At 38.4% G+C, this 24,585-nt stretch overlaps 1 protein-coding gene across 7 annotated transcripts; it reads left to right on the top strand.

The window, feature by feature from the left end:
- Positions 1-287: 287 nt before the first annotated feature.
- Positions 288-21,269, top strand: DNAJC15 (DnaJ heat shock protein family (Hsp40) member C15). 7 transcript variants are annotated; one of them, XR_008211678.1, is made up of 8 exons: positions 480-953; positions 6,320-6,371; positions 8,274-8,347; positions 13,811-13,887; positions 17,881-17,951; positions 19,125-19,306; positions 20,043-20,215; positions 20,982-21,269. XR_008211678.1 is itself a non-coding variant. In XM_052705748.1 (6 exons), the coding sequence occupies exons 1-6, from the start codon at positions 329-331 to the stop codon at positions 21,050-21,052; spliced, it is 447 nt and encodes a 148-aa protein (XP_052561708.1). In that variant the 5' UTR covers positions 288-328; the 3' UTR covers positions 21,053-21,269. The 7 variants fall into 7 exon arrangements, 5 of the variants coding, with proteins under 5 accessions (XP_052561708.1, XP_052561705.1, XP_052561704.1 ...); XR_008211679.1 differs by lacking the exon at positions 19,125-19,306 and having other exon boundaries at positions 494-953; XM_052705748.1 differs by lacking the exons at positions 480-953; positions 19,125-19,306; positions 20,043-20,215 and adding an exon at positions 288-430.
- The last annotated feature ends 3,316 nt before the right edge of the window (positions 21,270-24,585 follow it).

The following is a 24,585-nucleotide window of genomic DNA, read 5'->3' on the forward strand; positions in this document are numbered from 1 at the left end:
AGGACAAAAGGACACACATCCCCAGCCCTCCTCACTATCCCCCGTCCATCTAACCGCCTGCCCTCAATGAGGAGGGAGTCACCACAGTCGGAGGCGAGTAATCCTCACAGTAACCCCGGGAGGCGACGACAAAGCCCAGAAGGCCGAGTCACGTCGGTGACCGTTTCCCCCTCCCCCCACAAAACGCTGTGGTACCGCCCGCCCACTCTCCGCCTTCGCGAGGCGGGGTCAGAGCTGAGCGGCGCGGGGGGGCGGCGCTTTGCCTTTCGCCTCCTCAGCTGCTTTGTCCCTCTGTACGGCCCGTAGCGCTGCCGTCACGCCCGCCATCATGGATGGAGCCGGGGCTTCCTCTGAAGCGTTGCGCTACGCCGAGTACGCTAGGGGCCCTACGGGCGCCGGCAAGGGCCAAACCGAGCTGGACCGGAGACTGGTGAGCGCGCTGAGAGCCGGGCAGGCGGCAGGGCGGCAGAGCAGTGAGCTCTGCCCTCACAGCGTTGTTCCCCCGGGGCCGGCATCCGCCACGGGCAGGGATAGCGGTGTTGGCCCCTCGCCCAAGGCCATGCCTGGTGGGATCGCAGTCTGTTCCCGTTTAACGCGGGGTTAAACGTGACGTTCTGTCAGCCACGGGAAATCTGAAGTTGTGCTTCCCTACCGTAGGGAGACGGGGGATGTCAAACCCTTCCACACTGCGTGAGTTCTATTAGAGCAGGCTCTAATTTCTGCTGGTTCTGTGGAAGTCTCAGCGAAAAAAGTCCCTCTCTCCTGGCAGCTCGTCATCTGGGAGAAGCTGAGCGAGGACCAGCGTTGGGGTTCACAACTGGGGTTTTTCAGAGATTATGAGCAGCAGTAATTATGAGCCACGTAGCAAAAAGGGAAGGAAGTCCATCCATGAGGCTCCAGACGCTGTAGAGATACTACATTCTTTTACATACAGCCATACCTGCTCATCTATGGTTAGTATGGGTAGAGATGTAGCATCTCTGTGGTGGTTAGAGACTACTGTCAAAAGATGGGAACATAAATTAATTTAAATGACTTCATCTCTTCTAAGTAATCTGACATGGGGCTGTTGCTGCTGAGTTCACAAGAAGACACTGCTGCAGCTCCCCAGCTACCCACAGGCTTGCTATGTAAGCCCAGTATACCTCATCTTGCTACAGAGTAACAGGGTATGGTTGCAGAGATGAAATGGGATAACAAACGTCACCTTCAGGGCTGAAACGGCTCTGTTCCCGAACTGAATTTTGCTTTTAAGTTGTGCAGGATGATAACTATACTTGTTTTACTGAAGCATTCAGAAGTTTGGAGTGACAGAAAAACAACAGTGAAGGCATAGAGTCCGTGAGGACAGCTGTAAGAATTCATTAATCATGAATACATATCCAGGAAGGCTGGTTGAATGCCTGGCATTAACACTTCTGCTAGTGAATCTACTGCTCTGGTAGAGTCCCCTGTGAAAAATTGTCAGAAACTTTTAAGTTTGTAGTAGTTTCATATGAAAAACCAGAAAGTTACTATAAAATAAATGAAGTAAATAGACATGAAAATTGGGTGTGTATGGAGATGAGCTTTTAGCTGAAACTAGTTTTAATTTATTATTGGAAAATAAACTTCATAGGGAGGTGAGAATGGACAGAAAGCATTAAGTTATGAAATCAAATCTGTTGCAGGTAGTTTATAATATAATCCCAGTGCATCCAGCTCCATATACAGCTAATTAGGTGGTTTGCTCTGAAACCTTCTAATAAACTCTGAAGCCTTCTAGTACTGTAGCTACTCTTCTGGGGAATAGCAACCTTCTTGTAACTTCCACGCCAGATGCAGTCATGTGTTTGAGGTTTAGAATGTTTAAATAAGGGAGAAAAGCCTTGGAAATAGTTCTGCATGCTTGGTTAATATCCTTGTGAGTTCTAATTTTTAGCAGCATACATACAGCTGTTTAAAAAACAAACATGTTTTTATAACGAAGTTTCTAGTTAAGCATATTACATTTGTGCATTTACTTATTTCAGGTACATACATCCCTATTTTTACCTATTCACAATTAACCATGGACTGCTAACAAACTGCTGTCCAGTCCATCAGAACAAATAATTGTTTTTCTACATGCTTTTTATTCCATTTCACTATAGCTGTCTGTGGCCCTAAAAAAGTATAGAGCCCTAGCAGTATATCTTAAATCTAGTTATTAGGGAAGCAGAATACTTTTTGTTTGACCAAGGAGGGTGTTTCCACTGACTGCAGTAGAAGAACCAGAGTATAAAATCCAAATCTTGTGCAGGCAGGTATGTTTTAATGACTATGAAGTTTGTTCTTGTAGCTTGTTGTTAGATGTAACAGTGTTGTGCTGAAATTTTAGAATTATGCATTTGAAATTGCCTTTTATAACTTCTTTTTTTCTACTTTATAGAAGAGAGTTGTAAAGCAGAGTGCTGTGGATTAGGAATATCTTACTCTTCCCAGTTTCTTCTGCTTAAAAAGATTAAGGCTACAGGAAACTTACATATTAAAGGATTAGTTCTTGGACCTCTCTATGAAGTGGTGTCTGGTATATACCTTTAGACATACTGTCTGTCAATATGCTTTATCTTCTTTTGTTTACCAAATACTCTGGTAAGTCTTGTGGATGTATTTCCTTACAGACATTTCTCTAAAGATGAAAAAAACAAAACTTTGCAGATTTAGCAAAACTTAGTTTTACTGTTATCTGTATCTTAGAGGGTTTGTTACTAAAACTGAACTTCATAATAAAAGACTGAGATCAGCAATAGCACAGGATTGATGACTAACCTTTGGGAGCTGATTCACTGAATAAAGAAAGGGACAGATGTTGCTTTTTAATCTTCTATTTCTTCATTTTCCCCTCTTGGATCTTAAGGAATATTTTCTTGTATAAACCTACATATTTAAAAAATTTTAAATCACCTTCACCCTCCCTCCAAAAAAGTCAATTCTGCCATAGTTGAAGTCAGTGAGTGTTTATTAATATTTTGAGCCTTTGAATATGAAATAGCATGCATGTTAAAGCAGTGTAGGTCAAAAAGCTCATGGTGGTGGTAGATGCGAGAGCGAGTTGCTTTCCTTTCATATTGATGAGAAGAGAGCCTGTAATTAAAGCTTTATGGTCGTAACAATAAAATTTGCTGCTGTATATTTTGAAGTTCCAGACTAACCTTGATTTCTCCTTCTAAATAATCATCTGAGTTAAGTGAGCATGGAAAAGAAAACTGGGACAGACTGGACTTCACCATAAGTGAAGTTACCATTAGCTTAAAAAGAGACTCTGTGGTAGTAAAAGATGAACTGTGCAATCTTGGTTCTATTGATTTAAATTCAGTTTCACACTGTATTCAGTATAACACTATAACAAACATTCAGGATGCTTTGAGGTGACAAGTTACCATTGTGGCTAATACATAGCAAGTGACTCTTTTCTAACCTGCTGCTAACATAAATAAGGGATGTTGCTCTATTTTGATGTTTCTCAGCTTTTTGGATAGTTTTATCTCACTGTAAACATGGGCAGTCTCTCATGGCTCTGTGGCTTGATCACCCCATCACGTTAGCTACTTTTCTGCCTGGTCTTCAGATTGCTGCTGATCCTTCTTAGCACTCCTATCCTAGAACTACTATAACACTTATGTTTTTTTTAAGTGCTGTTTTTCACTAGCTTTCCTGTAACTGCTTGTGCATTCCACTGAGGCTGAAATAATATAGCCCAGTGGACACGGTGCTCAGGGAATCTACACTGCTTACAGACCACTCTGCAAAAACACTTAAGCAACTTCTGTGCAGAGCTGATGGAGTCCAAGTATCATTTATTAGCCTTACGTCAACGTTCTGCCTTTAGCTGTGATGAGGTGTCTCTTACCAGTGGCAGTGTACCTTGTTGTAAACTGACAAGGTACTGAAGCTGACATAATCTACCTTTTGGTGGCAAGGCAAGAATAAATTTTGACAAGCACAGGCTAATAAATATTTTTTTTTTTTCCAATATGATCTATTTCACACGTTGTTGGGCTCTTAATTGACTGTAAACACTTAGTAAAAGATTCTCACAGTCAGTCTGAATGAGTCAAGGAAAGTCTCTACTGCACGTAAATCCGTGATCACAAGCCACAGAACAGAATAATACATAATTTCTTTAGAGTTTTGGTATTTCCAGAAGCATTGTGGCTGTTGTGGGTTAGTCTTTAAACAGAGGGTTTAGAAGAATCTCATCGAGTTTTCATATTTGAATACTGAGAGCCTGCGAAAACTGATCTGTGTGAAGAAGTAGAAAACTTTAATGAAGAGATGAACAGTGTGCTTCACTGTTTTATTTCCTTTACCATCTGAGGTAGCATACTTTTATTTCTCATGGCCTGAAGAGGAAGGGAAACTGTGCAAGTGGAAGGAAGAACAGATATTAAACTACTGCATTATTTTTACATGCTTACATCCAGGCATGAATGCTAATATCAGGACTTCAGTCTATGATAAAATAGAATAGAGAGGTGACTTTAAAGCACCTCTGGGCAAAACTCCTTCAGTCTTAACTTTGGAGCTCCACTCCCAGCGTGTGTAGAGTTTTGTTGTTTTCTTTTTTTCATACCAGAAGCCTCTCAGCAATTGCAATACTGTGTTATGCTCGTGGTCAGCATAGCCCAATTGTAGAATGGCCTGGGTTGAAAAGGACCACAATGATCATCTGGTTTCAACCCCCCTGCTATGTGCAGGGTCACCAACCAGCAGACCAGGCTGCCCAGAGCCACATCCAGCCTGGCCTTGAATGCCTCCAGGGATGGGGCATCCACAGCCTCCTTGGGCAACCTGTTCCAGTGCATCACCACCCTCTGAGTGAAAAAATTCATCCTGCTATCTAACCTAAACCTCCCCTGTCTCAGTTTAAAACCATTCCTCATGGTCCTATCTCTATCTGCTGCTGCTTCTGTTCTGAGCTCAATGCTACAGGCAGCAGTGACTGTCACCTTCCTTCACAGCCAGACAGGAGCTGCTGGCTGTGGTGGAAATGCCGCCATTTTGCATAGCCACCTGAGTGCAGGAAAGATTGTTGACCTGTGCTCTAGCCCCTATGCAGCTCTAGAAAGCTTAAAAATCCCTATTTCTCAACTCTTCCCTTACTCTGCCTGGGAATGAGATTGAGTACAAGAGTTTTAGCCACTGTAGCTATGTGACACTAAATCTACTTTTTGGGGCACATCAAAATTTGGGCATGCAGTTCCGCTCTCAGATTTGTTGGCAGAAAATCTGTGAATGAGCTATTGGTTAAATGCAGAGCAGAAAGCCATCCAGAGGAGAATGAATCTGGTGATAAAAACATATTCACTGGTGTTTGTTTTGAAATCCAGTTAAACAGGCCTAATCTGATTTCTCTTGCTTCCTGGGGAGAAGTTCAAGGTGTTATTAAACTATCAGATATGGATAGATAGTACCATACACCAGACACTCAGGCTTGCAATGTTCTTCATCCTTGAATTCTGGAAATGGTTGAGAAGTCAGTTTGGCTGCATATCATTTAGAGGCTTCTTGTTCAACATCTCAAGGAGATATTTCCAATGGTCCTTCGTAAGTTTCCAGACCTTCAGGGCGTCACAGAGAAAAATATACCCACCCTATTTGGGATTTTTGAGTTAGCAGGAGTTAGGAGTTACTACTGAATCAGATGTTCAAATCTTTTTGTGGGTCTGGTTGCAAGACACTTAAAACAAATTTAAGACTTTTAGACCTACAGCAAATTTAAGCCAATAACGAAAACTGTCTGAAAACTGTCATACAAATATTTATACTGTAATTTAAGCATTCAGACAGTGGTTGACAGTAAATAATGAGAAGAGATTACCAGGCTCTGTGTCTGACTGTGGCTTCCATGAGTCAAGGGATGAACAATGGAAGACACTAATGTTTGTGGCTGCAGCTGTGGGATGGGACTGTTTTGTTCCCCGTGGTTTTGTGATAAACTAATACTTTCTTTTACGGTGAACGTTGTTTCAGATTGCGTTGAAATGGTCTTTGCATAAAAATTCCAGTAATCCTGAGCAGAGCCTGCCATGTGTTTTTTATTTCATACTGGGTGTTACTTTGTTAGTGTTTATTCACTGATTTGCTAATCCAACTTAAACCCGAAGCACTGCCATAGGTTAATGAGGCAGTGCTATAAGATTTGATGTAGCCTTTGGAAAAAAGATACATACTTTATATTTCATATAAATTATATATTAAATGTCCACAGCAGACATCAAAAATACTTACTGTTAAAGATGCATATATTCCAAATGAGAATGTGCAATTCATTCTGATTCCTATTTTCTTGCTTTAGGCCAGATCTATGATAGCAGTTGGACTCGGTGTGGCAACTGTTGCATTTGCAGGTAAGCTAAATTACCAGCTGACTGTGGATCCACTTATCTGCCTACTGCTGTTTCCAATGAGGTTAATGAAGTTTTTATGAAAACCGCTTGGGAAGTGGCTGTTGTGGAGAATCATGTCCCTTTGCAGTTCCCATCACTTCAGAATCCTTGGTACGTTTTCCAAAATTCTTTTTGAAAAAGTCACTGCTAGAGAAACTTGTTTTGTGGGCAGCAGTGAAAAGGTTCTGCATGCTCTCTGTCTGCAAAATATAGTGCAAAAGGATTATGCTATATGATGCACATATAAAAGGGTGTTGCAAGGTGAGGCTCCTTATTACAGAAGAGTACAGCAGGATCTAGTGCTGTGAAGGTGGTGCTTGACAAATTCAAACAGGGTGGAATGAAAGATTTTAGCAGTTACGGTTATACATCATATTAACCTGTTCCTGTAGTACCTTGTTTGTTCCCTGAACTCTGTGTCTGGATTTGTTTTTCTGAACACAGGTCGTGGGCTTAATGTGATTTACATGCTGATTTATTCAGATGGGATAAGTGTGGTCTCTTCTAGTTTTGAAATACACGAATCAATTTCCATTACTTTCAGGATGTAAACTCAGCCGTGCTCAGCTGTGTGCAAATGCATGCGCCAAGTACATATGCATATAGATTCATCCTAATGCAAAAAAAGTCAGCAGGTATTTTGTGAGTGCAGCTGTTTTATTTTAATTAGTGGAAGGAGAGGCAAGATATTTGGTGGTACACATCTATTAAGAAGCCAGTTCATGTCTATATCCTCATACAGAAACAGAAGACAGTAGAAGTGGAATTTCTTCTGCTGGTTAAGCTGAATTAGTAGTGACCACTAGCAATGAAATGGTAATTGTAAGCTTTAAGAAGGTGAGGTAATATGTCATTAATACATGACAGCTTTTCAGCAATGGTACTCCAACAGGGGTTTTGACTTCTGTGTTAGCAAAGACAGACGTAGATGGCTACAATAACTTACAGAGATATCCTTTATTTTAAGACTGAAAGCAAGATGTTCTTTGAGTCAGGGAGAGCCATGTCTTATAAAAATGTTTTTTCCCATTACATTTAATAACAAATTACATTCCTAATGAATAATTAATCAAAACAAAAATTGGAGGGTTAGAACCTACAGGGAAGGCTACCAGTAACAGTACAAATTTTGATTCTGAAGTTGGTAGACCTTCTTTGTGCTTCAGAGAACAAAGTCTAATATAGATTCATGTACCCTTTCTTAGCTATAGATGTTCACTGCCATTTGAGAGTTGAATGTCTCTGAATCCCATCAGGTCTTCTCTTTGTAAGAAAATAAAATGTAGAATGTACGAAATATGTGATTGAGCATACAACATTACATCAAGATACATGTAGTATGTAGATATATATTTTTTTGGAAGACATAACCTTTGAATGTTATTTAATAAATAATGCATATCCAAAGCTAATGTTCTTACTGCACTGTATCTTAAAGTTCACAATGCTGATAACTTCATTTGTCATATTGAAATGCATTTAAATCTTATTTATTTTGTGCACAAACACAATGGATGTTTGCAGACCATGGCTATGTTTTTATATTATGTGCATTACCTCCCCACACACTCTCAGTATGAAGACTGAAAAATGTAAACCTCTGCAAGTTTGTCACAGGACTTCTACCCAGGGCTTCTGCTGGGCAGGATTCAAAACCAGACATTGAGGGAATATCTTGAAAAGCAGTAAAGTGCAAAGGTACCATACAGAAAATAAACGGAATGAGAAGGTGAACAGTGAAGAATAATTTTGTTTTATAACCCAAAATTCTTTCTGCTTCAAGTTAATGAACAGATGTCAGACATTTTGTGTACGTGTGTGTTTAAATGGCACTTATGGTTCCTTTGACTTCATTTTTTTCAGGTCGTTATGCATTCCACCTTTGGAAGCCATTGGGGCAGGCAATTACAGAGACAGCAAAAAAGATTTCAACTTCTGTAAGTTTGGAGGTTACTTGATACCAGCTAAATCTATTTATATGTCAAATATTTAGAAGGAAGTCATTTTATGTTGAATATCACAAATGCCAGCTAGATTTAGTTTTTATTTTTTTTCCCTGGATTGGAGTACTCCTTATTCTGTATGTTCTGTCATTTATTTCGTATATTTTTAAGATGATCTAATAAACTTCCAGGATGGGTTGCAAGAGGATAGAGGAGCTTGTTTTCTCTGTTTGCAACTCACATGTGAACAAGAAAACAAGCACTTCCATCTCTTTGCACATTGGTTGTCTTTTTCTTGGGGCAGTTCCAAACTTATTCTCAGTTGCAGTGTGTATGAGCCAGATATGGTGTTACAGAATCACAGGGATTGGAAGGGATGCCTGGAGATCATCTAGTACAACCTCCCTACCAAAGCAGGTTCCCTAGAGTGTTCCTGGATCAGTTTTCACTCCCTGTCCCTGTACTGCATTGCTACTGTGAGACCAACAGCAATTTCGTTTTTCCCTTTCTAAAATCAGTTTTGGAGAGGTTCCCATGTTGCCTGCCAAAACAACAGGGGGGACTTTAGGTACTGTGAATTAAATTGCTTTTATGTGATGTGGATACAGTCTGACTTAAAGGCTTGAAGTAGCAAGCAATAAGGGTATGTGGCTTCAGAGTAGAGAGTGCTTCAATCTTCATCTTCCCTCTCCAGAAGTTTTACTCCAACACATCTATCCGTTTGTTAGATACAGGCTAAAGAATCTAAATTTAGACATTTGCATGTAAGAATTCAGGCACTGACTCTTTAACATATGGAAATATGACATACTACTGCATAGAGAGGTGTCTGTTTCTAGGAGACTGTACCCCTCTGAACCATTTTGCTGGCTGAGCCAGTCTCACTACAAGTCTGTTTTCCTTGATGACTTTCAAGGTACTGCAGAATTCACTAACAGGAGATTCTGAATTCTCAGTGTTCCTAGTCTGTGGAGCTGAATCTATTTCTGCCTTTATATCCTGCCTTGAAGGCCAGAGTTCTATGTTTCTCTCCAGCAGAATATTCTGTTACTGAACTTGAAAATACAGCGAACAGCAGAAGACATGAGATCTGCTAGATAGAGTAAAAACTTATTTTTGGTTTACCACTTCCTACATATATTTGTTAACTTTATATTTGTGAGGGTAATGACAATTTTTTATTTCTTCTACAATCAAAATTCACATTTAAGACTCTTGTGTAATTCTCAGCAAAGGTTGTCTGTTCTGTAACTCTGCGGGTCAACCTTCTTGGAATATGCTTTTTTCCCTTAGCAATCAGTTATTTCCTATTGGTCATTTGTCACTAAAACAATACAAAGTGAAAATTCTATATACCAAGATCCTGGGTAAGTATTTATTTTCCAGACTTCTTTTAGCAGCATCACGTGATTTTGTTTGGGGGAATTTGAAGCTGCTTATATATAAACTGTGGGATAGCAGTTTCATCATGTCTCTTTACAATATAGTGTTCTCTAAACTGTGCTGACAGTGAAAATCAAGCAGTCAGTACTTCTGCTGATGTTTACAGGAGAAAGAATCATTTGTGACAGTCAGTGTCTGGGCTTAGTGCTACTTCACTGTAGTGCTTGAAGGTTCCTCACTTGGTCACTATGTTTTTCAGTGCTTACCTTAGCTTTCCAGAATCAAACTCTGTCCCTCATCACACCCTTTTTAGGAAGACTGTGAAGCGAGCTGCCTGTTTAAAAGCTAACTGGTTCTCTCTGTAAGCTCCTACTCTCTCTTCCTGTTTGCAGTAACTTTTTTTTTCTTCCTTGCTTTCAGCTCTTGTTAGTTGCAGTTTCACAGTGTGATGCTGTTTATCCTTTCCTCCTGCTCACTAATAAATTACTTACATGAGGTCAAGTTGAGCAATTATGAAGTGAACATTTAAAATGTCTACTTGCTGGATCTTGAGTATCTGACACTATTTACTTAGCTAAATAACTAACATGCACAGTCAACAGTTATAACCAAAAACAGCAAATAAGAGCAAGTAAGTAACATTTTGCTCTGAATTCCTACCTCTCATTCAGTTTTAACTTACGCCTGTTAAATTGATAGACTTCTTAATGATGAAGAATAAATGCTGTTGTAACTTAGTCATTATGCTGCTGATTTTTGGAGAAATACTTCTTTTTCTAAATTAGTTTTATCTTGAACCCGATTTTGTTACTGGTGCCACTAACTCCAGTTTTGGTTTTGGTTCTCTGTGGAGTTACGTAGTCACAGCAGTCATTTGTTTTTTCTCCTCAGACAGACCTTAATGCTGTCAATCATAACACTAATTTCTTACTTCCTAGTTTTTATTTCCCCTTTTATTTTAATACCTATACCTTTCTTTGTTGAATCAATGGTATTTAGAATTCAACCACAGCCACAACAGTTCTAGGCAAAATTGTTAAAAACTCCAAATTCAACAGTCCTGAAAATTCCAAGTTCCAGAAGAAAGGCTCTCTTAATGCTTTGCTGGAGACGTTTGTACTCAGTTTTTGTTATTTGATCTGTTTCTGCTCAGATGCACAGATCTCTGAATTAAGAGCTAACAGTTGCAATCATCTCTTACAATATCTAGTCCATCTTACTTTTTTTTTTCTCCAAGTGAAGTTAAGGAAGTTAAAGTTGATATCAGCAAGTTTTACTATTACATGATAGCACAGCTTCTAAATAGGTGTTTTGTCGTGTCTTTCATTTTGTGTGTACATGCATTTGTTTTTTTCTTCCAGCATTGTTTACCTTCTTCAGTTGATCATGTCAGTAGTGAAACAACACACAGGTTATCAGAAACAAATACCACTTTATGTAATATGACGTGATGTCTGGTTTCAGTTGCAAATATCACTTATCTTGCATGGAAACAGTCACTCCTCTGCTGTATTGTGCCATAAAAAGTATCGTGAAGATGTCAGGATTTTCTTAGCTGGCTGCCTAATGCTAAAATTTGCAAGAATGAATACACATCTGCTGAGCAAGTCCAGACATTTTCTGTTTCCCCCTTACCCTTTAAATAGCAGTATTTGCTTACATAAGTTGCTAAACAGTGACAGCATACACGGAAATGAGGCAAATTAAATGGTAGCTCCCCTGCCCCTCTGCAATGGCAAGAAATGCAGAGCTCATTCTAATGATTTTTCCAGTACAAAAATTCTTTGCAATAGCCAGAGTTAAATAATAGTGTCTGGAACTGTGTGCAAATCAGGAAGTTGTAGCAGAAAAATATCTGAATGTGGTTTCTTTTCACTGCAGTCATTACTAGAAATTAAGTCATGTTTTTCTCAATTTTAATTTGAATAGCGTGGAAAAGTTGCTTTATTTTGGACCTAGAAATTTGCTGAGATATTTCCTAAAATGAAGACTTGATGTTTCTTCCCCCTATTCTAACCAAGGGGAACAATGACTTTACATCTAAATTATTTTTGCTTTAAATTCTGTTGAAGATCAAGATCTTAATGTAAGAAATTCATTATCCTTATCCTGTGCTTCACTTCTGAGAAGAAAATGTTTTTTGTTGACCACTTCCCCTGGCTGACTTCGAAAGTTCGTATTTGTTTATTTGCCAAAGGACATAAAAAAACCATAATTTCTTATTTCATTCCTCTTGAAAGCGAAGCGAATGAAAGCTTCCTGAAGTTAGAACAATTTCAAGGACGAGTGCTTTACAAACATGAAAAAGTATTTCTGAATTTAAGCCTATAGCCATTCCTCCTTATTCCGTGATATCAAATGAGCTATTTAAGTGATATCTACCAAGAACAGAGAGGAACTTTGTTAAGAGAGAATTCAAATATTGTTCTTCTCTACATGAAGAGGGAACCAAGAGTGTCCTCTTATTTTAGAGCTGTGTGCTATGCATGAAGAGCAGAGAGGAATTAACCTTTTCAGAAATCTATCTGTATTTAAGATTGTTGGAAGAAGCTCTGGGAAACACTTCACAAGGCATTTAGGCGTCCTTTTCTCTCCTGGTTGTAGTAATTGTTCAGTATCCTTGCAAATTTCTGGGCAGTTTTACCTCTTCAAGGACATTACCTGGTGGTCATTTAATCACCAAATTGTTTCCTCTTGGAGGACTGGAGAAACCATTTGCGTTCCCTGAGTATTCCATGCTCTAGCCTGTGCTGTTACTGAGTACTATTACAGATGTGCTTTGTTTTACTCTGCAACTGTAGCAGTAGTTCCTCAACAGATTTTTGTTGTAGGTGCAATGTGTTTGCAGTCAGATCAGTTTTGACGGTAGCTGAATTATTACAGAGATGATTATCTCATGTATGATTTGCAGGGGTGAAAAGAAGAAAAATAAGATTTGCTTCAGACCGTAGCAAACTACAACAAATCTCTGGGGAATTGCTGCCTTCAGAGACATTCTGTATTGGTAGCAATTCCTGATTATTTCTGAAGCTTTTGGGTGAATGTTGTTCCTGACCTTAAGCACTTTGCTTCGGCATCATAGAGAGACCCTTGTAAATGCTTTAAAGCTTTTGATATTACTTGAGTTTGTATAAATGCAATGCAAAATTCTCACTGGATATGAATGGATATATTTAGTAGCTAGTGAGAAAAGTGTTTTATTAAGGGCCAGGCACACTTTTGCTTGGGGGTAAAAGGAACATTTAAAAATAGTCTCAACTCTTCTCAGACTAGACTTCCTTATGATGGCTTATTTTTCCCCTACCCATGTTTGCATTGAGAAAAAAACTTCCATCTTGTCCAGTAATTTCTGTGTGCCAGTTCCCAAAGGCTACATTTTGGAGCTACATCTGTTGCCACTGGAAATTTTGCATCTTAGACTATTATTAGGGAGTAGCAATGGACTACTCCCTTATTCTTCTCTAAGAAAGATTTGCATTTAGGAGATCGTTGCTAACCATTAAAAATTGTTCATTAACTTTATTTTATGTTATTTTTTAATTTAAAGATGTATTTATAATTGGCAAATACACTTTCAGCCTAATCTCTGGTCTCTATTCTTCCTTTCCTGTTCAAACAGTGACTAAAGTCACCACTTGCTAATTCTTGGATGCCAGAACATAATCACTCTTGCCATTTTCCATTTCAGTGCCACCAAAGCTATTTTTAACCACTTTTTCCCTTTCTCTTCCCTGCCCTCACGAACACGTACAGTGGTATCACTTTATACTAGCATGTACTTTGATTCTGGACTGTTTTGCCTGAAGGCAGGATTTTAATGATTGTAGCTATTAATACCTCCGATTAGCACTAGAAGATGGTAAAAACACACATAGCTATTTTTAGGTTGGCTTTTGTATGTGTTAACACCCAGGAGAAGTCCTTTCATATTATCTGTTTTCTACTCGTTCCATGTCTCCAAAGTAAGTTACAGATGAATGTTAGGCTCTCAGTGGGGTGGAATAATTATGATTTAGGTCATGGCACCTCGTACATGAAACTAATTATTGCTTGTTTTGCCTTTTTTCTTTCTAGAGTCTTTCATTATACTATAAAGGAGGATTTGAGCAGAAAATGAGTAGGCGTGAAGCAAGTCTTATTTTAGGTGTAAGGTAAGCGTGCTGCATTAATATGGTTTTGTTTGGTGAGTATGGAATGAAGAAAATGCATATTGCAAGAACGTAGAATAGTCCAGCCAAAATCTTTCTTTTTTTCTTTCCAAAGGCTTGTAATGGCTTATAAACCATTTTAATATTCTGCTTAAGCTAGAAAGCAAACAATAAAATACTAATAGAACATGTGACTCGTGTTTGGCTTGAAGGTTTGGTAACATACTGCAGTGGAGAATTGGTGCTCTTAAAATAGTCAGAATAGCACATACTGTGCTAATTAGTGCAATCACATGCCTTGGTTTCCAATAAAAACCTTGAAATGAGCAATACTGTAGATTATACTGATGAAGAAGGAAAACAGATCAATTTTGCTTTTTTTTTTTTTTTTTTTTTCATACAATGCATTTTTTCCTTTCTATACTCTTTGATTTGTATGGATTAAAAGAGTTGCAGCGTATTCCAAGCATTGAGAGACTTGTCATTTTGATTGGGTATAGGAAATTATTTCCAAGCTGCAGAATCAATAGATTTTTGAGTAGAAATTTTTCAGAAACATGGATGGCCAACAGTAGCACATGTCTTAGTGTTTTCTGTAAAACAAATGGTGAGTTTGAGGGCTCTCCAGCTGAGAAGAGCGGATCTGACCTGAGGTGGTGGATTTTCTCAGTTAGATTAGTTCTTAATTTTAAGATGAGGAAAAAATAAGGAGGATGGTTTGAATTCTCTCCGGAAGTTAGGTGGTGAAAACTGGGGCTTAGAAATAGCAGCCAAACAAGATTATGTTTGCTTCTGACATAATGGAAATATGCAGATGTGGCATTCATTTTAAGAATCTGTAAAATAAATGATAACATTTTCACAGAATCACAGAATTGTAGGGGTTGGAAGGGACCTCTAGAGATCATCGAGGCCAACCCCTCTGCCAAAGCAGGTTCCCTACACCAGGTCGCACACATTTCCTTCAAATATGTCATGCTTGCACATAGAACAGCAGATTTATAGGAATGTTATACAGAAATTTATCCTCGGGCCTATGAGTTGATATTAATATTTTCACTTACTTTGGAAGGGCACATTCTGTCATGTTCCAGAGTAGCAGCACACTGCAGCTCATTAAAGTGTGTTTACAGCTTACCCTGAACACTCTCATGTACATGTCTGAAATTTACCCTTATCTGTAATCAGTCCCCTGTTAATTTTTTATCTTAATAGCTTGAGTCTGAACAGTGACACTGCTTGATGTGTTTGGGCTCAGTCTTTCAATTAGCATTCATAATCAGATACAACTAAAGTCCTTAATGTTTGAAGGGTTGAACCTTTAATTGTGTAGCTGCGTGGCTAATATCTTTATGGGAAGTTCTCACACTGCTTGAAAAGAACTCTTACTGGCAATTCTAACTCAGTTTACTATAGTGTATGTGTAGAAGGGCCACCAAAATAACCCAAGAGTGTTAAAAGTGTTATGAAAGCTGCCAGGCTCCAGAACTAGGTTGTCTAGAGATTGATCTTATTATTCTATCCTTTGTTGTCTTGTCATCACCTCCAAGTCATACTAAATTTTTAAGCAGGGGCTTTATTCATTATTTCAGGTATATGTATGGACGCTCTGTAAGTAATAACCGTGAGACATGATAAAGGTGAACGTTTGAATGGGGCAACTTGATTTAGTACTTGATGTAGTGGATGGCAACCCTGTGTGCAACAGGGGTACTGGAACTTGATGATCCTTGAGATTCCTTCCAACCCAAGCCATTCTGTGATCCTCTGATGATATAATGGTGGCTTTTTAATGTCAAGTACATTGACTTTTTACATATTCCAGATGTTCTTCTGTAATAACCATATTCAAAAATTGCAAGGGTTTTGGCAGAAAAAGGTGTCCAAAGCTAAAGAGCGTGGTACTAAAAATGTTAACAAATCATAGAATCACAGAATGGTTTGTGTTGGAAGGCACCTTTAAGACCATGTAGTTCCATCCCCCTGCTGTAAGCAGGAACACCTCCCTTCAGACCAGGTTGCTCAAAGCCCCATCCAGCCTGGCCTTGAATGCTTCCAGGGAGGGGGCATCCACAGCCTCACTGGGCAACCTGTTGCAGTGTCTCACCACCCTCATAGTAAAGAATTTCTTTCTAATAATTAGTCTAAATCTATTCTCTTCCAAATCTTAAGTTTTATTCTGTGAAGAACAGGTGGCTGAAATTCAATACAACCTGCATTAATTTTAACAACTGCACGTTCAGTAGGAGGAAGTGTTGGTACGAAATATGGGGGAGTGTCTGAGATAACATGGGAAGTGAAAATATTAAGTTTTTTTCCTAAACCTAAACCAAAAATGCTTTACAGTAGCAAAATACAGATGTGCTAAGAATAATGGTTTACTACTATAAAATTGCTAATGCTAAATTTCTGAAGGGTGTGATAACTCTCCTCACAAGCCAGGTTCCAAGCCCCTCACTATGGCTTTTGATGAGCCTGCTCCCCACCACCATGGTCCCTTCCAGCCTCACCAACATTCCTCTGACTGAAAGGTCTGTCATTTGTGGAAATGGTCAATGCATCTGAAGGCAGGGCTGATGTTCAGGAGGAGCTGGGCAGCCTCTAAGAAGAGGCTGACAGAAGCCCATCAGCAAGGACGCAGATGGCTCAGGTTGTGAGGTTGTACCAGTTCAACAAGAGCATGATTTTGACATGAAGGTATTTTTTTATGATGCCATTTAAGGTTTTAAAGAGCAGTCTTTAGAGCCAGATGAGCAGTATGTCATTAACTAATCAAAATTATATAAAAAAGAATCTTTGCAGTTGCTTGTTAGGACAAAACTGCTTGATTTTCCATAATAGGCAGCTGCAACTTTTCCAGGTAAATGTTGCCCATCTGAATTTCGAAGTAATGCTTTATTATATTCAGGTTTTATTGTTACAATGAGAAAATACTATTAAACAGCTGATTTACAAATAAAAATATGGGTATATTTTATTTCTAGCTATCTGATAAGAAATCATTTTTTATAGTTTATAGTTCAAAGCTTCTGGTTAATTCTTCCTCTGTTCAATTGAAATGTTCTTTCTTTGCAGTTTTTTACATCTTTTGAAATGTTCTATGAAGTATTTTTGTAACATACCCTCATTTCCCTGTGATAGTGAAATAATGAGGGGTTGTTTACTGTGGGAGTTAGGCTGATATCTTGCATTCAAACTCTACCTACAGAAAAATGAAGTGAGTAATTTCTGATGAAGAAGTGGAAAACACTGCTTCATTTCTGTGTGCTAACAAATTACAAAAAAACAAGTCATTCCAACTGTCCTTTTGCATACCAGAGCCTACTGTGCCGGTATATTGCATCCATAAGTGGTTGTTTGTCTGGTAAGGTACATATTTAATTTAGTTGGAGTACATATTTTATGTATCTGTCATTGAAGGAAACAACATTATGTAGCTCTTGTAAATCAACATGTCCCTGAATGCAACACGTTGAACAGCTTTGCAAAAAATAACAGATAGTTGTTTTTTTCCTAGGCCCCAACAGAAAGTATTTATAGCAACTATAAAAATATTTACAGTAGAACAAAATATGATAATATTAAATATTTGATGTTTTGTCATTGGTCGTATAAATACCTGTTTTCTGGGAGCGAAGATGTATTTTCTGCATTTGATGATAAGAATACCAACCATCTGTATTGCAGAGCCCTTTTTTTCCTCCAAATTATGTATTTTAAATGGCTGTGGGTTTATTGAGTTTGAAGGAAAAAGAAACAAATCAACAGGAACAGAAGGATGTTTGCACGTGTCAAATACAAAGGCTTTTTAAAAATGTCCTCGGTGTGACTTACATCCCTTTGTTGGTGTTGCTTCCTCAAAGATGCAGTTTTACGTTTTGTCCACAAGATGGGGAAAATCTCAAGTTTTAATTATTTTTGAAGCCAGTATAAACCGCTAATTTATAGCCTGAATGCAGTGGAATTTATGGTAAGCACTTCAATTTATTTTTGCAGTCCATCTGCTGACAAGGCCAAAATCAGAGCAGCCCATAGAAGAATCATGATCTTGAATCATCCTGATAAAGGTAAATATTTATTTATTTCTTTGTTTTAATCAAAGCTGGAAAGGAAGAGCCCTAAATGAGATCCTTTCAGTTTACTGATTATATAAATAACCGTGCTGTGTGAAGTTTATTTATAGACTTAAGCTTCTGTGCATCAGATAAAGCAGGCTGATTTCCAGGCTTTATGAACTACAGCTTTAACCAGATTCTTTAAGGTTTTCTTAAGGTGCTGCTTCAGGTAGGACTACCAGTGGTCCACACACATAGGAAAAACAAAACAAACAAACAAAAACCCAAAAACCAACTTCCTCCAAAGTATGAAACAAATGAGCTGTGATATTTTTCTTAAACTCCCGTTCCTGTTTTGAAATGAGACAGACCACTCACGTGGAGGAAGGTAACTTTCTGTGGGAAAATAATTTGGACTTTCTGCATAATTTCGGATTTCCTTGAATTCACTTGGAAAAAAAATGTAAAGCTGGGCACTGTTGCTTTACTAGTCAGGTTTTTTAATGTAAATTTGTCTTATAGAAAGGCTATTATTATAACTTTAACTACACTACAGCTGCTTGAGAAAGAAAGCCCATATGTTCATTGCTGTTTCTACTTTAAAATAACAGATGGTGAAGAGTTACGCTGTATTTCAGAAGTCAAAAGGCAAAATCATGGGGTTTTTGTATCTTTTTGAGAGAATTGCAGGGTTCCCTGCTTCTACCCCATCTTAAAAGAATGGAAAAAGTAACTGACCACTGGCTGGGTGAAGTGTTTAGTGGATGCTGTTTTACTGTCTTTACCACTTGGGTTTAATTCAAAGTTTTCCTGCTTATTTGATGTCACACTTCTGTTTTTTACACTTTTGTAATAATAGAAGTTACACACACATACATTAAAATATATGCAGATTTTTCTGGTTTATTATTATGGCCAGAGACCTCTTAACCACTAGAGTATCTAAGAGGTCACAAGTTTTCTGTGATGAATTTCAAAGTTTTCTTGTAGCAGCCATTGAGCCAGAGTAGTGAAGTTCCATGTGGATGTTGAGTTGCCCCTAAAAAAAGCAGTTGTTCCTCTTACGAAGATCATTTTTGGGGCCAGTTCTTACAGCTTAATGCACCTGCAGCTAGGCACAGTGTAGTTTTTGATGATGTAGTGAGCCCTCCTGTGTGCTATTAAGATGGAGCATTTTCTCTGCAGGAGCACCAGGTGAAGGGATTTGTGCCTCCATGCTGCCCCTGCAGCTCTTCTGTCATGGCCAAAGAGAGAAGTGTTGTCTAATGTCTTCAGCTGCAGAGTTCAGACCTAGAACAATCTTGAACATGTGGCATTGCAGAGAGATTTGCTTGGTTATGTTTTCAACTTCATTTCTTCTGGCTCTGGTAGCACAGATGTGCTTTTAAAAGCAATATCCAACATTAGAATGTAATTCTACCAGCTGGCGTTGGTAGAAGAAAGATCAATAAATACAGATTTGAAAAGTTACTCGTATTACCTGAGATTCAAAACAATGAAGAAACCGTGATTAGAAATAAATCACTAATAGAAGTTTGCATAAGAACATCCCTGGTGAGCAGTACTAGAATGGTTGCTCATTAACCTTTGCACAGTTCAGTTTGAAAGTGTTTTTATATTGATATACTGTATGTTATTTTTTATATGTATTATTTATTCTGTGAAAGAATGCTTGCTAACAGAAACAGAGGAAGAGATGAGCCTTTTGGACTTGCTTTAATTATAAACAAACACTTAAGCAATCATGAGATTGAATTTTCTCTCATTGGAGGGCTGCAAAATTAATATGGCACTTGAGGGTGTTTCAGGATGTGAACATAGTAAAAACACTTCTCACTGAATTGAATTTACTTTAAGATCCACTCTAGTAATGTAGAAACTGAAGGCAAAGTTGAAAATTACTTGGGATACATAGTTTATTGCAGCTTATAGTCCTTACTGTTTTATCTTCTTGTCAGGGTTTTGAAAGAAGCAGTACTCAGTGTAGTAGACAATTTTCTGTCCTTGCCCTGCCTCACTTTCCTCACATGTCTTTGCTATTAGGACTGCATTCAAGCAAAACAGAGCATGAACAAGACAGCTGAACTCCGTTATTTTTTCCAGCTGTTTTATTAGGCTATGAACTGACTTTAGAATGATTTGGATTCCTGCAAAAGTGACCTGAAGAAGTCTTTGTGTTTACGAGCGTTTAGTGCTAGTTCTTCTGTGTGTCTTCTATCACTGTCTTCTGTGATGAATGAAGAGTTACGATTGAGCAGCCCCCTTGGAAAAGGCTGGTTAGTGTGCTGAGTAGTATTGCTGCAATCACGTTTTTATGTAAAAAAGAAATGAAGATATATAGGTGCATGCCTGTAAGTGGTAAGCTACTGATACAGACCTTGTAATGCTGTTGTCAGTGACTGCAGGCAGATGGTTGGCACTCAAGGGGAGAGTTAAAAAACAAACACAAAAAGACCACTGAACTGTAATCAAATTGTTAGATGGAGCGTAAAGCAATGAACAGTGTTCAGGACTAGAAGTTAGAAGGCGTACCATGTTTAAATAGCTTTAATGTGACAGTTTCTGCCTGGTAATTCTGGGTGTCTAGAGGAGGAGAGGCTTGGAGTATGCGTGCACATGCTTGATGATTTTGTCAAAATTATTTATAAAATGTTGCCTCTTAGTTTTTGAGGTGGGTTGACATAATAGCTATCAGCTTTAGATGAGTGTTTGAGACAGCTGACCTTGCATACATTTGCAGTAATGCTGCAGTACAAATCTAAATCACACCAGTGTGAAATGCTTTTAGATCTCAGACTTCTTTCCAAGACAAATTGCTTAGCTTTATTCTTAAGCAACTTCAGTTTTGTTTACATTCTTCATGCTACCTTATCAATTAGTTTGCTTTATGTCGTTGCCACATTTTAATCTTCTGTATGAAAAACATCTGTTTAGGAAGGAAAAGCTAATAAAAGTGAATGATAAAGGGATGCTGTAAGTGAAGTTGTTTGGTGCTCTGCAAAAACATGTAAATGGTATTTCTCTGCCTTTTTTTCTTCCCAGGTGGATCTCCTTACTTAGCAACAAAAATAAATGAAGCAAAAGACTTGCTGGAATCCAGTACCAAAAACTGAAATCCTAAGACTTGCATCGCAGAAAAACAAAACAAAACAAACCAGCAGAAAACACACACAAAAACACCCCACTTCTTATGCATCTTTCTCTGGAAGGTTCAACAGATACAGTGTGCAACAGCTTTCATATGTACTTGTTCTGCACAGTTGGTTAACAGTGCACTGGATGTTTATATTTATTGTTGAAATTAAAGATTTAAGACTATTTAAAAACAAACTGGATTCTTTTACAGCTGTGTCTCAATTTTAGTGCATTTTTACTGAATTCTGACACATTACAAGCTTAGAGAATTCTCTTAAAATGTTTTTCTTCAGAAGTAGTTCTTTTGTGAAACTTGGGAGTTGAAAAATTGAATGTGTCTTGGATAGACTTTACCTTCATTAATGAAGATGATAATTGTCAGAAAATGTGTAATAGCGCATTTAGTCAGTGCATGGGGTGATGGCAGACTCACATGGCAACTTTTCAGTATCACCTTCCATACAGTGGAAGTGAAGAAAGCATGTCCACATGGTGTGGGGTCAGATGGGTTTTTGTAATCTGTTTATTAGATAAGTTAGCCACGTGTGCCTGGGGTGTGATTGATACAGCAGGGAGCAAACGTGGCTGAAACCCTTAATGGCAGTTTCTTTGCTTATTGCTTTGTGTAGACTTTCCAAGTTAGGTCTACGTTACTTCTCACATCACCCAGTTGTAGGTAGCCATGTTTGGTTATTTCCTTGAAAGGACAAAAGAATATGATGGTTTTCTGTTGTTTTGTTTTTAATATATCATATAATTCCCATTTTGTCACAATTTCCTTGTATTAGGGAGAGATAACAAAATTTAATTTGGCTCTGATTGAAAATACTAAATATGGGTGATGTAGAGACTTCCTGACCTGCAGTGTCATTTTCCTGACTAACAGACTGGATAAAGCAAAAAAGGATGCGTGGAGAATCCTGCTTGGTAGTGGGCATACACACTTGTGTTGCTTAACTAATGCTGTAATAAAAAGGACTTGTGTATGAGCAGGAAAAAAAACAAACAAGAAACTATGAGGGCTGTCATTGTGGGAGGAGAGAATTGGGATGGTGGAGTTATCCCTCATTTTCTGAAGTGGAACCTGTGTGTGATCTGAGTCATTGCCCAAAACGAAAACTGATGTCTGTGTCAGGTAGCCACAATATTCCTCCTAATAATTTTGAACTGACAAGCTGTTGTTTTCATGTGATTGCCTTTCTTTTTGTTGGGTAAAATGAAGTATAGGGAGCTAAAGTATCAGTTGAAACCAGAGCACTGGAGATTGCTAATCTAGTTCTTTTCTTACAAATCAACTTTCTATATCTTTATAGGGAATATGTTTTTAGTTTTTGTCCTCTTTTGAGTCTTATGACAAATTAACAAATTTGACAAATTAACTTTGGCTATTCATATATCTGGAAAATGCCATGAAATGAGTGAAGCTAATGAGCAGTGCTTGTAAAAGCATAATAGTTGTGTGCCTAGTTCTCTAACATCATATGTGCAATAGCATAAGTAGGAATCTATGGAAGCAACTAATTCTTTCCTTGTCTGTTCACTGGCAAAGCTTATGTTTTGTCTACTAAATGATGCTTGGGAGGATGAAGACAGGACAGCAAATGGAAAGATGTAGTCAAGCAAATCATGTAAATACTGTTCAATTTGTTGTCACCAGTTGCAAATTGTGCTGGCTAAGGATTGTCTTTGGAGAACGCTCACGCAGACTGCCATGCAGAACAGCACCTGTTTGGTACTTTAGTCCTCAACTGGACTGGGAAAAACAGATACTATTTCTTTGGCAGCATATTCATCTAACTTCACAAACGTTTTGCCTCTGGAAACTACTTTATTTATTTGTCAGATGCGAAAATCCTCAGTGTAAGAGAACAGCGTAGAAATTGATTTATTCTGATGCAAATGTCCATCCATAATTTCAGCAACAAGTAAAATAATTTTTAGTGTGTTTTAATGTTCAGAAGGTGTTCATCTGTACCTTACAACCAGCCTGGGAGTTCCCAGTTAGCTTTCTCCTTACACTGGAAGTGAGAGAGGACTGAATGCATTAGTTTGGCATTGCTGCAGGTGATTTCTAGTGATGTGATGAGCAGCTTGCTCACCTGCCTAGTTTTTCTCTTATTCCTTGGGAGCTTGCCCTCATCTCAGCAGACTTAGACATAGGTTCACAAAAAGACTGGATGACATTTGATCATCTGACTGCAAAAGTGCAGCTTGCAAAAACTCTGCTGTCCTAAAATGGGTCTTGGGTACAATCAGAACATGTGGACACAAGGGCACAGTTCATAAAATTGTTGCTTATTCTCTTTGGAAATTGTAGAGGCAAAGATTGTTACTCCTGTATATTTAAATTGTTACTGCTTCGAAGACATAGAACTGTTTCCATCTTAACAGTCATATCCTTTAATCTGCAGATTTGGTACCTGGTGTCTTAGGTTCCCTAAGAAGCCTGGTCTGGTTGTAGAGTGCTGTACAAGATAACGTCCTTCAGCCTTGGTGTGAAAATCCTCACATCTGTCCTGGTACTCAGATGAGGCTGGTGGTAAGGCTGGGCCAAGGAGATGATGGCATTTGCTCTGTTTCCTGCTGTAGTTCTGTAGTTCTGGAAGAAGCAAAAAGCCTCCAAGAAGCAGACTGGTGAGACTAGTCCACACCCCTGAGACAGTGTAAAAAATCAGGTAGTGTCAGCACAGCTTATCACAGATGATATCATCAGTTTCCTCAGGAGTGTGATTTTCTGCATGTTGGGCTTTAGGGTCTTTCCTTTAATTCACATTCTTGGTCTGTTTGTCTTTCCATCCTTGACAAGCAGCACAGTGGGCTGGCACTAAATTTCCATCTACAGCCTCCAGAACTACTTAGTTGAATTGTGGTACATTCTCCATTGGTTATCAACAGCAAATTTATAGGTATAGGTTTCCAAGAATCAGCAATGACAGCACAATCCTGGGATTTTTAGATTATGTAATTGCAACATTTGTTGTCAAGAAGCAGAATGAATGTGTACGTACATGTACATATAGACAAACTTGCTTATGCAGATATCACTTTTCAAGATTTTCTGAGGAACTGAGCTCCATTCCACAGCGGAGTGCATTTTATAAAATATTTTCCTTGCATTTTCCTAATCAGGCTATTACAATTAGAAGCTGAGAAACTGAGTCGCTTTTATCTTTAATGGGTATAGTTGCATAAAGAAGCCAAACAAGTAAATAGAAGGCATCACCCAAAACATCTCAAATTTTCACTTTTTATTTCAGTTATACCCAATTTAGCTCTAAAGCAAGCACATACTTCATGTAATTAAGTCTTTCACAGAAATTGTGGCACTTCTCGCACTGTACTTCTGCAAGGTTCTAACGAAAACAAAACTAGAGCTTCTTGGCATGTTGCCCAAGTAACTTTGATTTGCAAATAATTAAAACTTCAACTACATTTAAAATAGGTTGTTTGCATTTTCTTCCATTTTATAAGTTTGTTTTCTTGTTCTGGGCACCAAATAGGAGAAAGGGAA

The sequence above is a fragment of the Tympanuchus pallidicinctus genome, unplaced genomic scaffold (genome assembly GCF_026119805.1).
Source record: "Tympanuchus pallidicinctus isolate F22 unplaced genomic scaffold, pur_lepc_1.0 scaffold6, whole genome shotgun sequence".
Classification (NCBI taxonomy): Eukaryota; Metazoa; Chordata; class Aves; order Galliformes; family Phasianidae; genus Tympanuchus; species Tympanuchus pallidicinctus.